The following is a 14,778-nucleotide window of genomic DNA, read 5'->3' as shown; positions in this document are numbered from 1 at the left end:
TGACCCCAAGAAAAGTGATTTACGTCCTCACCAGCAAAGTGAGGGGATTCCAGGGTAAAACAGATACGTTCCAAAAAAGGGCTTCAAACCAGTGCGGAGAAGCTGGATTCCATTGCCCCTCCTGAGTATATAGGGTCTGTGGTTCGGAAGGGCGGAGGCACAAGGCACCCTCTTTAAAGCCTAGGTGCTTGGACTGTTCCAGATAGGACACAACTAAGGATCCCTGTCGCTGCTCCAAGAGATAACTATACCAGCAAGGCTAATGATTTATGAAACACTGGTTTCCCCAAATCAATACCTATCAGGACAGGTGTGGGGGGTAATCCAGGCCCAAGGGCAGGACTTCTTCTGCTTTATGGCTCCGTGTCGCTGGAATGAGGTGGGGAAGTTGCCTTTAGCCATCCATGGCATCTTAAAACCGCAGGTCCAGTCATTTGTTTGAAACCCCTTAAGGTAACATCCACTTTAGTATCAATAATTTCAGAAAGCATGCACTCTCTTTCTCTCTCCTGAAGTATAGTCGTTGTCCCTTGTCTTCTGGCAGATAGTCGATGAATACTCCCTAGTCCAACCATATCTGGCGCTTATCTGTCCAGGATAGCTAGGGCATTAGAAGCTCTTACGGTCTTAGCTGCCATGGCTGCAAAATGCTTCCCAACGTTATCCAACCTCCTTGTAAGGTGGTGCAGAGCATGGCAGGATTTTTTGACCGTCTCTGTGCTGCTTGCATAATGACTGAATCTGGCTTTGGGTGACCAATTAAACAAGTGGAAGAACTCTCATGGACTTTATATAAATTTATGCCAGCGTATCACCGCCGCCACTGTTGCAGGGTTTTTCATAACCATAATACCCTCAACAAATATATGATTATGGGAATAGATCTAACTAACTTCCTAGCTGTTTCCTTGAAGTCATAGAGGAAGCAGTCTGTATTTGTACCAGCACTGGTTGGTCAAATCGTGTAGCAGCTCTTTCAAGAAGAGCGTGGAACCCCCCTATTTTGTACGGAATGTACCTAGCCATGAGAGGCGTTGGAGGTGCTGATAAGGGTGTAACAATCAACCCATTCACATTCAGTAGTAGTAGCCTGGCCGTGCACTATTTCACCATCCTCAAGTTCAACCCTTCTCTTGGCAAAGCAACTGAGCAGAGCACAGGGACATACCAGCTGAGGGCACCATTGCTTGATGCAGTTGTTGAAGTAGATTTTTAGCATCTGGCGACAATCTATTAACAGAACAATAAGAACCTGCATTATAAGCTCTTGAAAGGACTACGCTTCAAAATTATCATCATAGAGATTCTCTTCTTGGAATTCCTCATAAGATCTTGCTCCAGTCCGAATCCCTTCTTTAAAGGAGAAATCCCCTTGCAAATAAGAAGTGCCCTCGTGAGCATCTTCACTATCAGTTTCCTGACACTTAATGCGTAGCTGCGATGGGTTACTTGTGGCCCCAAATGGGCCGTCATGATCTTCATCTGTATCTACCATCTCCAGGAGATGGACAGGGGGTAAAGGAAGCACCTTGCTTGGTGAAGTCTGATCTTGCCTCAATATGCTATCAGTTATTCTCATTGACGTGCCCATTGATGGTCCCATCGTCAATGTCAACTGCAAGGTCCTGTGTCTGAGGTACATGGCCGGTTCAGCTGCCGTACTTGATGATAGAGGTTTGTCAACAGAGTAGTTGTCAAGTCTAGTCGACAAAGCAGTGGAAAACTGTTTCGAGGATGGAGATGTCGTGGTCGAAATTAACTTGGACTATGAGGATATTGTAGATATTGTGGTAGTAGTCATTGTCAATATAAATATTGCCACTGCAATCATAGACAGGGCCATCAACGGTCTCGTTAACCATTAGGGCGTTGATGCATTTTTTCTGTATGATGGATCTGTGGAGGGATTTTCCATCCCAGAAGAAGTCAAAGACTTTTCAAGAGGGGCAGAGGGCTCTGACCTAGTTTTCGATGTTTTAGAGGACCCAGCTGGTGTAGGATGTCTTGACTTGGGTTTAGTTATCCCAGACTTCCCTCATTTCTCCTTTCCTTTAGATACCTTCTTGGCAGGCTCATCTAAAGACTCTTTTCCTAGTCAGTCCCTCTTAAGGGTCTTTTTGAGTGGAGTTCCTTCTCTAGAGATTGGAGTTTCAGCAGATTTCTTATTTTGTATCCACAATAGAAGCCTTTCCTCCCTATACTTAAGGGTTTTTTCAGCAAAGGTCCTGCAATAACTGCATTCCTTGGGCTTATGGACAGGTTATAGGCAGTACAGACACTGTTTGTGAGGGTCTTCAGAAAAGGGCCTGAGCTTACCACAGGACACACATGGGCAAAGTATTATTTTTGGTTCCTTCAGGCATGGTGAATTTTATAGGAGACAACAGGCAGGACCTTCTGTCAGATGGCAGCAGAAGATCAAACAAGGAAAAAAAGGAGAAGAATAAACAGCTATTTACCATAACTCAGCAGAGCTCAGAGAGACACCTACAAGATATGCGGTTAGAAATCGGAGTTATGCTGGCGCTGAAGGGAAAGGCTGATTCAGGAGTTGTTCTCTGATTGGATACTGTTTGGTTCTTTCTAAAACTATGTGAATTAGTTATCAAAGTCACTCATTTAAGCTTTACGGATATAATGCTGTGCCTTGTACTACTAATAATTATTGTGAGACTCACACCTCAATGATAGGGAAGAATGAAGCATGTGAATCTATGAAAGATTCAATACTGGAGAATACTGATCACCTGAAGGGATATTATGTTTAAAGATTCAAAACCCAAAAACATACTAAAATTTCCAGGGTACAGTAAAGTGACTTAGGCAAACGTTGCCCACTCAATACGTATCACTAATTAAATCATAGGTGACGTCATGTACCACTAACAATCACAGCACAGAAGCATCTCTTGCTTTCTACACCCTAAAGCCCTCTGCATGAAGGGCATGCAACTCTGGAAGGCATAGCACACATTGGGGACAAGATGTGGCACTGGAGCACAAAACCGGTGGGCATACTGAGCACAATCTGGGTACATGACCTAGTTATTAGATAGGCCATGAGCTTAGCAAATGTTCAGTCAGAGTGGTCTGTGGTCAGCCTTTTGCAATGCGCTGCAGGCTGTGCATTTAGCCATACATTTGGCCAGGTCCCATGCTTAAACACTATTTCGCAAAGATGTTTAGCACAGGTTTTGCTCTTCGGCACAGTAAGTCACCCCCTTTACCCACAGGCAAAGTTTTAGGATTTAGCTTTTTTTTAAAAATCTGATTATTATTGCAAAAGACATATATGGAAACACAGTTGCATTTACTATGCTAGTAAAAATATAAGTAGCAGGCAATCAGTTGCTTTAGCAAAGAGAGAAAAGTTTATCAATGATTTAAGAAAACAAAGAAATAAGCCAGTTATGGCATGCAACACAAACAGAGCCCCTCCTCAACCCAATGTACTGGAAATGAGAGATAATCAAAAGATCTGATACAATTGCTCTTCCAAATAATACATTTTACTGAAACGAAATTCAATTGAGGGCAGTACCACTTTCAACAAGGAGGCTGTCCACACAAGGCAAAAATTCAGAAATATGTAGTGAACTCAGTGGCATGTGCCCCAAACTACAAACTCCTTATGCTCACTCATGTCACATCTGATATTAACGATGCTGTACACTGCCCATTGCCCTCGGGGTGGGTGTAATGTTACGTGCCATAAAAGAGTAACCTCAGATTTTTTTTATAAATTAACCACGACCTCCTTAATTGAATATTTTTGTTCGTGGATTTGGTGGAATTTAATAGGCCTGGGCATATTGTTTGGAGTTGAATTTTAATTAAAACCTGGCTGTGGATCACACATCTGGTTTGAGAACTCTTTCATACTCTCTCTCCCTAAACGATTAAGCAGTCTGTGAACCCAGCTAGCCAGTTTCTCAGCAGTGTACCAGGTTCAACCATTTCCTTTACGGACAAAATGGCATTTAACATCCATCTGGGCATGGCATTCGACCCGCTACCCAGGATTGGCGTATGCCCACTCCCCATAAAGAGGAAATTTGTTTTACAGAGTGAGGTGCATAAACTGGTTCTTCAAACTTTTACAGCCTTGATAGCAAAAACAATTCTCAAGCACCTTGGCAATTCAGATTCATTATCGTGCACAAAACCGTATAGGATCAATCTGAGGTGAATTCATATTTTTATGACAAGTTTTTTTTTTTACAGTTTCATAAAAATTGGACTGAACTGATTAACGACCAAAATAAGTTGTCTCAATGTAAACCATAGCTACGGAGTTGCTGTCACAGCCTGTGACCATAACAGGAGAAATAAATGGGGCAATAAACCGAGTTCGTTAAAACATGATGAACTTGCATTCAGACATTTATTACTAGAGTACAAAGGTCAAATTATATATTATTGCCGGAGTATAAGCTATCCATCTTATTTACCTTTCTATCCCTCCATTTCATACCATTTTTTCCAGAAGATCACACTGAAAATACCTATTGAATAAGATATAATCCCTGTGGATCTTGTACTCTGCTTAAATATTTGTTTATAAAAGCAAGCAGCATTAACATAATTAACATAAATCACCTATGAGAACCACTGAGGGCATTATGCTATTACTATTGCTGCAGCACAGGAGATGCACGATGGCCCAACTAGGGGCTTTGCCTCTCTTTAGAACGACGCTTTACTGATTTAACAATGACAATAAAAAGCACATTATACCTGCCCCATCTGTTTGTGAGTGTGTATGCAGGCACAGTCACTTAATACAAACGAAGTTAAAGCACGGTTAAAGTTACGAACAAAAACTGAATTTTTCCCCCCAGTTATGGTTTCCTCAACAATCATAACTTGCACAACAAGCCATACAACAATAACTGGCATAAAATGCAATGCTCATTACCATATCAACAATGTGAAAGCATTACATCACATAATATTATAGATTACCTCACAGGTGACATGACATATGCAATTACCATTATGAATGAGACAACTATGTACACAGCAAGATTTCTTCAGGGATGTTATTTAATGAAGCAGGGTGGTCAGGTGTTCTTACTTATAGGTATACATTTATTGAGGTCAAAATCATTGTATGGGGTGTGCGAGTTATGGTTTGTGTGGCTGTTGTGCGAGCTATGGATTGCAGAAAAACCTTTGAAAGATCAGGACGGTATCAAAAGGGAGGAGTAAGGTCTGAGGGACTGAGAGGATCCTCTTAATCCATGTGTAGGCCTGCTCATGTTCCAGTCTGCTAGAAGGACCCGAAGATATTGTGAGCCAGGAACAAATTGAGTCCAACAAAGGCAGTAAATGCTTTCACACCCAGTGATGATCAGCCCTCCTTAAAATAAACTTCTTCTACCAATATGACATTATGCCAGTGGAAATAAAACAGACTATCCAATATACCTCCTTCCTAAACTAACCACTGTCAAACAGCAGCAGAGTGGCTGAATTGTTAGACGAGGAAAAATTTAGGCATTACACAAACCTTACCAGACAGAAGCAGCTTTGCCATCAAATTAAGGTTGTAAAACTCCGAGGTAAGCACAAGATTAGCTTCCGAAAAAATCACTTTCTTAGCCAAACTGTCAAGTAGGTTCTTGCTATTAACTATTCTCCAACATATTAATCAACTGCTGAACTTGAACCTGGGTTAATATGTCCATAACCTACATACCACACCAAATACACACCCTGCTGAAACGACCAACAGCTTGATTTAAGGAGTTTTAGTAATGACGGCTGATGGTCAATCAATCCTTTCTTTATTCGTCCTTCCGAAGACAGGTCATAAAAGATACACCATATTAAAAACATCTTATAAAATCATACACATCTCAACAAATACAAAACTAATTTTCCATTTAAAAAGAGTACAACAGCAAGCAAATACTGTAATTTTTCTCGGATGTAAAGTGACAATGCAAAGCGATTGGGTTCATAAGTAGCAGCAGATATTATCTACGTGCAAAAAGCAACAGCAGCCATTAATAGCAGCAAATGAATTGCCAATAATACATGAATATTAAATCCATCCTATAGAGGGGTTAGCAGCAGGGGTGGACATTTTAGCAGCAATACAGATACAATCCATACAGAAGAATGGTAAAGTGCATTGGAATTAAAACAGCATGCTTCTTCTCTTTGCTAAAATACACTTCAAAAAGCTCCAACAGCAAAGCAAACATCATGGTCATTGAGTAGCTGCAGAAAAACAAAGCCGCTTTGCACTTGGAAAATTTGTGTCTGCGCAAAAGAGGTATTTAAAATTTCCTGGTAAATGGAAGATAAAACTGACAAAAAAATACAAAATGTAAAATGGTTTGACTCGAATGTTCATAACAAGGGCGGGATAGAAACAGATAGAAATAGATTCTGAAGAATACTGACCCAAGGGAAAGCATACCAACCACCGAAACGACCCCATCCTGAATCTAGTCAACAAATTCCTTTTGTGCACATTATTTACATATAGTAAATACAGGGCAATATAGGCAGGTACTTGTATAAGGCAATAATCCCTGACAGTGGTTTTGGCTACTTCGGACCGTTCCCTAGACGATTCTTTATGTTTTCAAATGCTCACCAAAACCCTCTGTCGATCCTATGATGGTCTAATTCCGAATGTCTTACACTTGGATAACACAGAATTTGAATGGCATTTCTGATCATAAGGCATTCGTTTTAAACCTGCAATAAAAAGTCTTACAAGTTGCTTAACATGTGGATAATCACCCTTCAATCGCCTTCCCATTTCCATACCTTGATTAATTAGTTGTTCTCTCTTTTGCTCTTTCTCAAGTCGCTCCTTCTCTGCTTTCTCTTTGGCTAGTTTGGCTCTTTTCATTTTCTCTTCAGCTTCACGTCGCTTTTGGTTTTCCTTAACAGCTTGCTACAGGTAGATTACAAATAATTATCAGTATCTCTAAAGAATACCAAGAAATTTATATTTATCACTAGTTCTCTCCTATAGGTAACTGTTACAGATTCAATGGGCTGTTCGTGATCATCAATGGGAGAAATGCAGACTTTTAAAATACAGCAATATTCACTTTTTACATTGTAGGTCACTGGAAGAATCCAACGATGTCTTAAGAGATGCACAAGTTCCTTCTCCTGAGGGTCAGTGCAAAACAATTCTTAGGAGGCCTCTCAGCCTCTTTCCCCACTAGTGCTGCCCAAATTTATCACTAGCAAAACCCGCTTCAACCACAGGCTCTAAATGGACAATGCCCAAAACAAGACTGAAGCGAGTTCATGAAGCAAGGAAGCTTGTCTTTCTCTAGGGTGGCTTGGAGCTTCATCGCACCAAGATAATCTGGGAAAAATGTGGTTAAATAGTGCATTTTACAGACTTTTTCATTTAAATTTGATTAAAAAAACATAGGCTCTGAATGGGCACTCATTTAATATTCTAGTGCTTTCATGGTCCAGTTTGAGGGACGGCCAAAGGGTGAGGTATGTGAAGAGGTAATTTAATCCTTCTTCCACTAGTTAACATAAAATATTACACATCTATATACACCATGTGGCAAAATAAACAAAAAAAAGAGGGAAAACCAAACAGACAATTAAATTGAGCTAAATCGAATACCCGTGAAGTAAACAATTGTCAATGGTGGGTCAAGTTGAAAGGCTGAATATCCCATCAGAGGAAAGTATTTTAGAAAAACAAACATAAGTGACTACAGTTATTGCCGACTGGGCTTTGCCTTGTGTACTCACTTCATAAGTACTAGCATGTGTAGATTCATTTGAAAACCAGGAATAGAAAGAATCATGGAAATAACCTGCTTTTGCAAATGTATTCCCTATCCACATGCTATAAAGAACACACTCACTAGGAAAAGCCAACATCCCATGAAGAACACTCACTGAGAAAAGCTTTCATTCAACACAAACACATGCATTTCTACTTTGCAAGAATCTGACCACGGATTGCATTATGTAACAACTTACAGGTGGAAAAACCAAAACAGAAGATACATTCTCTGTAATAGGCAATCTCGTAACATCACATAGATCAAGTTACTTACCTTCGGTAACGATATATCTGTAAGAGACATAGATTAGTTATGGATTTCTCACCTTAGAATTCCCACCAGATGTCAGACTGGATCCTGAGAATTCTTCTTCAGCAGTACCACTGCACGTCGGTGGGTGGCGTCGGTCGACTCGGCGTTCGTCGTTGGAGTTGTGGTCGCCGGAATGACGTTGCGGTATTTACTTAAGACGCTGCCCCTGCACGCTGATGTCAGTTCTTCACACGACATTCCACGCCTGAAGCGCAGAGCTATGCAAGACACTGACCACTGGTGCAAAAAACTAGGGCCCTGAAAGGGAGTCACCCTACCCTAGAAGTCAGTTGGCAGAATGGGGGGGATGGGTGAGGCAGTGAGGAATCCATAACTAATCTAGGTCTCTTACAGATATATCGTTACCAAAGGTAAGTAACTTGTTCATCTGAAAGAGACAATTAGTTATGGATTCCTCACCTCAGAATAGATACCCCTGCAATACCAACCCGGGAGGTGGGTCTGCGAACCAAGTTCACACCAGAAAATCCTGGAGAACTGAACGGCCAAAGAAGCAGTCTCTCCGGACTTGGCTGCCCAGGCAGTAATGTTTGGTAAACGTGTGCAAGAAGCCCACGTAGCTGCCTGACAGATGTCATGAAGGGGCACTCCACGTCCCAAAGCAGTAGCAGCTGTCGTTGCCTTGGTGGAATGGGCATGCAACCCCACTGGAGGTTCCTTTTTCGCTAAGAAATAGCAGATTTTTATGCAAAGAACGACCCATCTGGAGATGGTTCGTTTTTGCACGGCTCGACCTTTCTTGGCGCCCTCATAGCCAACAAAGAGTTGGTCATCCGTCAGTAACTGTTTTGTGTGATCCAGATAAAATGAAATGCGAGCAGAGGTGATGGCAACCAGAAAGGCAGTTTTAAGGATGGGAAGTCTGAGAGGACAGTTATGTAGCGGCTCGAATGGAACGCACATAAGTAGGTAAGAACCAGGTTCAAGCCCCACGGGCATTACGAAAGGCGTTGGAGGAAACAAGTGAGTAATGCCCTTAAGGAAGCGATTTACAATAGGGGACTTGAAAAGAGAAGGCAGGTCAGGCAGCTGAAGGAAGGCCAAAATGGCCGAAAGATAGCCTTTTAAAGTGCCCAGAGCAGAGCCCTGCTGGGCCAAAGAAAGATTGAAGAGAACCTCCGAAAGGGGTGCAGAAAGTGGATCCACAGCCTTTGCTGCTTACCATGCCACAAATTTGTTCCATCTACAGGCATATACCGTTTTGGTGGAGGGTCGCCTGGCTGCCAAGATAATGTTACAGACTTCGGGAGGGAGGTCGAAAGCTGTCAACTTTCGCCGCTCAATCTCCACGCAAGGAGGTGGAGGCTGGACAGGTTCGGGTGGAGGACCGTCCCCTACTGCTGCGACACAAGATTCCCCCGAAGGGGCAGTCTGATCGGAGGATCGATGGCCATGTGCAGAAGCTCGGGATACTAGACTCTTCGTGCCCGGTCCAGAGCCACAAGAATGGATTGAGCCCGGTCGTGCTTGATCTTCAGTACTCTGGACAGATGTGGTATAGGTGAAAAGGCCCATAGAAGACTCCACTCATGACGAAACGCGTCGCCTAGCGAGTGCCACCTTGGAAATTCCAACGGGCATTATTGCTGACATTGCGCGTTCTCTTCGGTGGCGAATAGATCTAACCAAGGCTCTCCTCACTGATGAAAGAGACCCTGTACCACCTCCGTGTGAAGACGCCATTCGGGATCCATCATGCACCGGCGGCTGAGTTTGTCCACCCTGGCGTTCAGAGAACCGGTCAGGTGTTAAACCACGAGGGACATGCCCTGATGTTCCAGCCACTTCCAGAGACGAAGTGCCTCCTGGCATAGGGTCCACAACTCCACCCCGCCCTGTTTGTTACGGTACCACATGGCGGTGGTGTTGTCCGTGAACACCTACACTACTCTCCCTTTGACAGAAGGAAGGAGTGCCTGCAATTGGTGTGCAGTGCCCTCCGAGATCTGGACGCAATCGGAAAGATTCCCCTGATGATGTGCCCACTGGAACTTCAGGTCCCACTGCAGAGCCCACATATGCCACCTGGCATAGTCCACCAGCAGGATGCAGGAGGCCATAAGGCCCAGTAGCCTTGGGGGGAGGGGGGGGAGGATATTGGGGGAGGTGATGGCGAATCCTGCCGCCCTGAAAGGTCAGACTGGGAGAGCTTGGAGGCTGCTGCAGAGGGGACGCTGGTGGACTGGCCCACCCGTTGGCCCCCAGACCCACAACGGTGGGATCCACATCCCCGGCCACCCCGTCTGTAGTTACATAAGGGGCAAAAAGCAGATTACGCTGCGTGGCAGGTGAAAGCAAGGCCCAAGGATCTGGCCGTAGCCCTGGAGTCCTTAAAGCGTTCGAGTGCGTTGTCTGCCTTGTCGCTAAACAAGCGATGGCCATCAAAGGACATGCCCAAAAGTGATGCTTGGACATCACCCGAAAAGTCAGTGGACCTTAGCCAGGCGTAGCGTCTCAGTGCTACTGACGTGGAAATCGACCTGCCTAGTAAGACGGCGGTGTCCAGCCCACATCTTATGGCTTACTTCGCTGCCTCTCTCCCATCGGCAATTGCACGGGAGAACACGGCCTGGGCCTCCTTCGGGCACTGTGGCAGCACCTGCGCGACTGAGTCCCACACCCAGTGGGAGTAACAGCCCAAGAGACATGCGGTGTTCACCGACCGCAGTCCTAAGCTGGAGGAAAAAAACATCTTCCCAAGGTGGTTCAGCTTCTTGAATACCCTATCCAGTGGTATGGTAGAAAATGCACCCTTGGAAGTCGAGGCTTGGACCACCAAGCTCTCAGGGGTGGGATGTTGGGAGAGGAAAATGGGGTCACCCAGGGTCGAGCTATGGCCTTGGGCAATCATCCTGTCCACAGGAGCCCGTGTGTTGAGCTTGGACCAAGTGCCCAAAAGGATGTCTGTAAGGGCCTCATTAAACGGCAGCAGGGGCTCCGAAGAGGCCGCTGCCGGCTGAAGCACCTCGGTCAGGGGTTTAGTCCTGACCGCCACTGTAGGAAGCTCAAGGTTAGGGGCCTCGGCCGCCCTACGCAACACCACTGCGTAAGATGCAGCCTCCTCCGTTGCCACGATAGGGGGGGGGGGGGGGGGGGGGAATAGCATGCCAAGGTCTGGGGAGGTGTCCAGACCAACGGCCTCACCCAACTCCTCTCTCCAGTCAGGTTCCTCCAACTGGTCTGCCAAAGGGTCCACAGACCCCACCCAGTCCTCCTTACCCTCCTCTGGTAGCCACGTGGGGCGATAGGGAACACCAGGGGAGAATAGTGGTACAAAAGTACCAGTCGGCGCCGGTCCCGACGCCGGTCTGGCTCCGTTTTCACATCGAGGGGGAGGCAAAGGTCGACGTCGGCTGGGGACACAACCGGCGTCGGAGGGGGCGGAGGTGTCACCACTGGATTCGGCACCAGAGGAGTAGTCACAAGGTCGACCCACACAGTTCCGGATCCAGGCCTGGACCCCTGGGGGCACTGCTGCGCTGGAGCCGAAGCCGCCGGCATCGAAGGCCTAGAGCCCCCAGCCGAGTCCGCGGGGTCCGAAGGCACGCCAGCGGAGTCGGGCTGCCCAAAGATAGAATGGAGGTGTTCGTAAAAGCTACGAAGTAGGGCAGGGGTCGCTCTGGCTCCCGGAAAGGAAGGGAAGGCCGGAGTTGACCCAACAGGCTCCGTGGGCGGAGCTGCCGTCTACCTTCCGCTTCCCACGTCAGCTGACGGACGGGGAGAACGCGAAGAGCGATGGTGCTGCTTCGTCTTCTTGTTGTGGTTTGACTTACCTGGAGACGAAGACTTTGACGAGGAGTGGTGGCGACGACTCCGCAACCGGTCCCGAGACCTCCCTCTCGACCGGGACCTCAAACGGCATGGAGCGGACTGCTGGGCCTCGAGAAGCTTTCGGGACCGCTCACGCAAATACTTCGTGTTCATGGCCCGGCAGTCGGAGCACGACTTTGGGTCGCGCTCCAAACACTAAAGGCACACAAGGTGCAGTCCTGTAACTGACATCAGCTTGTGACAGGAGTCACAAGCCTTGAAGCCGGTTCGAGGACGGGACATCCCTGCATGCACCAGGAGTCAAACAATGTTGACAAAAAGAGAGTCAAAAAGTGACTCGAGGTACCACTCTCTCCGAATCTGCGCTGGCTGGTGCGGAAAAAGAAAGAACTGATGTCAGCATGCAGGGGCGGTGTCTAAGTAGATACCGCAACGTCATTCTGGTGACCACGACGCCAACGACGAACGCAGAGTCGACCGAGGCCACCCACCGACGCACATGGGTACTGCTGAAGAAAAATTCTCCGGATCCAGTCTGACGCCTGGGGGTAATTTGAAGGAGAAAAATCCATAACGAATTGTCTCTTTCAGATACATCTGTTCTGTAAGAGAGAAAAACTTGCAGTGTTACTGTCCATGTCATCTGTTTCTTGCATCTTATTGAATCTGAACAAACCTTTTCACTATATAAAAACCAAAACAATTGGTTTTGTCAATGTTCATTTCTGCTCACTGTACATTAACTGACAGACAATGGTCTCCATGAAGTTCAGAGAGCCTCTCTTTGTTGACGGCCTTTCGAATTCCTTATGCTATTTATGCCCTAAATCTACTGGAAATGGATGCAATTCCATAAACAACATCTTTAAAAAAGATCAAAATTAACTGTAGTCCCTATACTAAAGGACTTCAAGACTCCCGCAAGGAATATAAATATTAGAAATTATTTTAATTCTAGGGTTATTTTTTTTTACATTACGTGATTTAGGTAATAACTCCATTATCAAGAACTCTCAAAAGTTTGCTTTAAGAATTAAACCTGCTCTGCCAGACAGCAGGCATTTTTTTTGATAAAGGGGTGTAATGTGAGCCATCATCCCATTATACAGTATCCTAAAGCCACTGCAAGACTAGTAAAAGACTGAAGGTGGCCAAAGATCCAGGGAGGCAGCACGGGATAGCAGGCAAGCCGGAGAAGATCACAATCATTGGGTCAGGGAGACAAGAGTTCATATAGAATTATCCCTAATTATACATGCAGTGCCTGAGTCGCAGGGAAGCTGTCACTCTGTGATCTCAAATATTTCAGGCACTGAGTACCTGCACTTTCATTTGTAAGGGAAATCACAAGTGAATTTCTCAGCAAGGGTGCAATACTTTTAACAGGAAAGCAAAAGCTTTTCTCAAAAGCAAACGACTGAGTGGAAACCTGTTTGATAGCGCAGGGCCTCACTAACTGTTGATTGGCTTATAATGGGTTGGCATCACAGTGCCAGCCAAGGCCCACCGGGAGCATAAGTGGTGACCCAGACTTCCCCTAAAACAGGGCTTGCCCCAGCTCAGCCTCTTATTCTTCAACAAAGTAGATCACCTTCTTCACAATGCACATGAAGTGCATGGCCTCTACATTTATGTCATGCATTGGGTATTATCTGGTGCCATCTATCCTGAGTGAGTTTAGGTAACGTTGGAACTTCTGTCCCTACAGCAGAGGGCTGCTGGTTGGCTTTAGCTCACAAAGAATGGCACGCTTCTTCTCTAATCTGTTTGCAGCTTTAGATATATTGGGCACTAGGTGTACTGGGTTTCATGTGGGAAGCCATTTTATAGAGAATTGTATAGCAAACAGTTTACCATTGGCAGGGCCACTCAGATATATCCATAATCAATTACCTACATGTCTTAGTCTTAAGGAATCCGTAACAGACTAGAATCTAATTTTTGGTTTGATAGTGGGGTCATCAACAACAACCAAGGTGGGTCACCCTTCAGGCACACTGAAAAGGTCAATGTTCATCTCTTCCCAGAGCACTCTGCTCAGGTCCTATGATTCAATGAGACCAAGCATTCACCTTCATCTGCCACTTTTCACATTAGAGACTGGCATACAAAAACGTTTTCTCAATGCAGAATCAATTATGCCTTTCATTCTTTATGCACTATTGGCCAACGACAGTCACTGCGTTGAATTCTATTACCTGCACTTTTATCAAATGCACCCCAGAGGTCATTTTATACCAGTTGTGGACACTGACTGGTACTTATAATAGTAAATATAATGTGTTACATGAAGAATAAGAAACATGGATACTCTATCTGCAGATGTTTCACCTTGTAAATATCCCAGGTGCCAGACTGGATCCAGAAACTTTTCAAACAGTTCTTCCATGCAAGTAAGAGGCACTGGGTCTGTGTCAAAGTCAGAAACAACGCCAAACTGACGCCACTGGAACCATAAAGCAACCATCATACGCATATGTCCAGGTGTCAGTTTCCCATCCACATTTCCGCACAAGGCAAGCAGAATGAGAGTGACATCAGCCCTGATAAGGCAGAGTGTAACAACATAATGTGGGTCTTAATAATAAATATTAATAGGTGACCATCTTTCAAGACGGGGAGCCTGAGTGTTATCTGTGAGGAATCTGCAGGTAGATAGATTTTCCTCCAGAAAGTATGGTACTGAAGGTAAGTAACTTTTTTCTTCTGATGGATACTTCTATCTGCAGATTTCTCATCTTCTGAACAGATTTTCTAAGCAGTACGCAATTCATTGTCAGACAAGGAAATCGTGGCAGACAGAATGTGCAACAGGTCAATCGAAGCAATTTCAATGATTTGAACCACAAAAATGTACACATTTATCAAATAAATATACAAATGATTA

At 45.0% G+C, this 14,778-nt stretch overlaps 1 protein-coding gene across 1 annotated transcript in view; it reads right to left on the bottom strand.

Moving 5' to 3' along the window:
- Positions 1 to 14,778, bottom strand: part of DIAPH1 (diaphanous related formin 1) — an 867,093-nt gene that overhangs the window by 122,908 nt on the left and 729,407 nt on the right. The window contains exon 26 of the mRNA XM_085617784.1: positions 6,787 to 6,916. Within this exon, the coding sequence (XP_085473910.1) occupies positions 6,787 to 6,916 (130 nt within the window). The remainder of the gene's footprint in view (positions 1 to 6,786; positions 6,917 to 14,778) is intronic.

The sequence above is a fragment of the Triturus cristatus genome, chromosome 7 (assembly GCF_964204655.1).
Source record: "Triturus cristatus chromosome 7, aTriCri1.1, whole genome shotgun sequence".
NCBI classification, from domain to species: Eukaryota; Metazoa; Chordata; class Amphibia; order Caudata; family Salamandridae; genus Triturus; species Triturus cristatus.
This window is presented reverse-complemented; position numbering and strand designations above follow the sequence as displayed.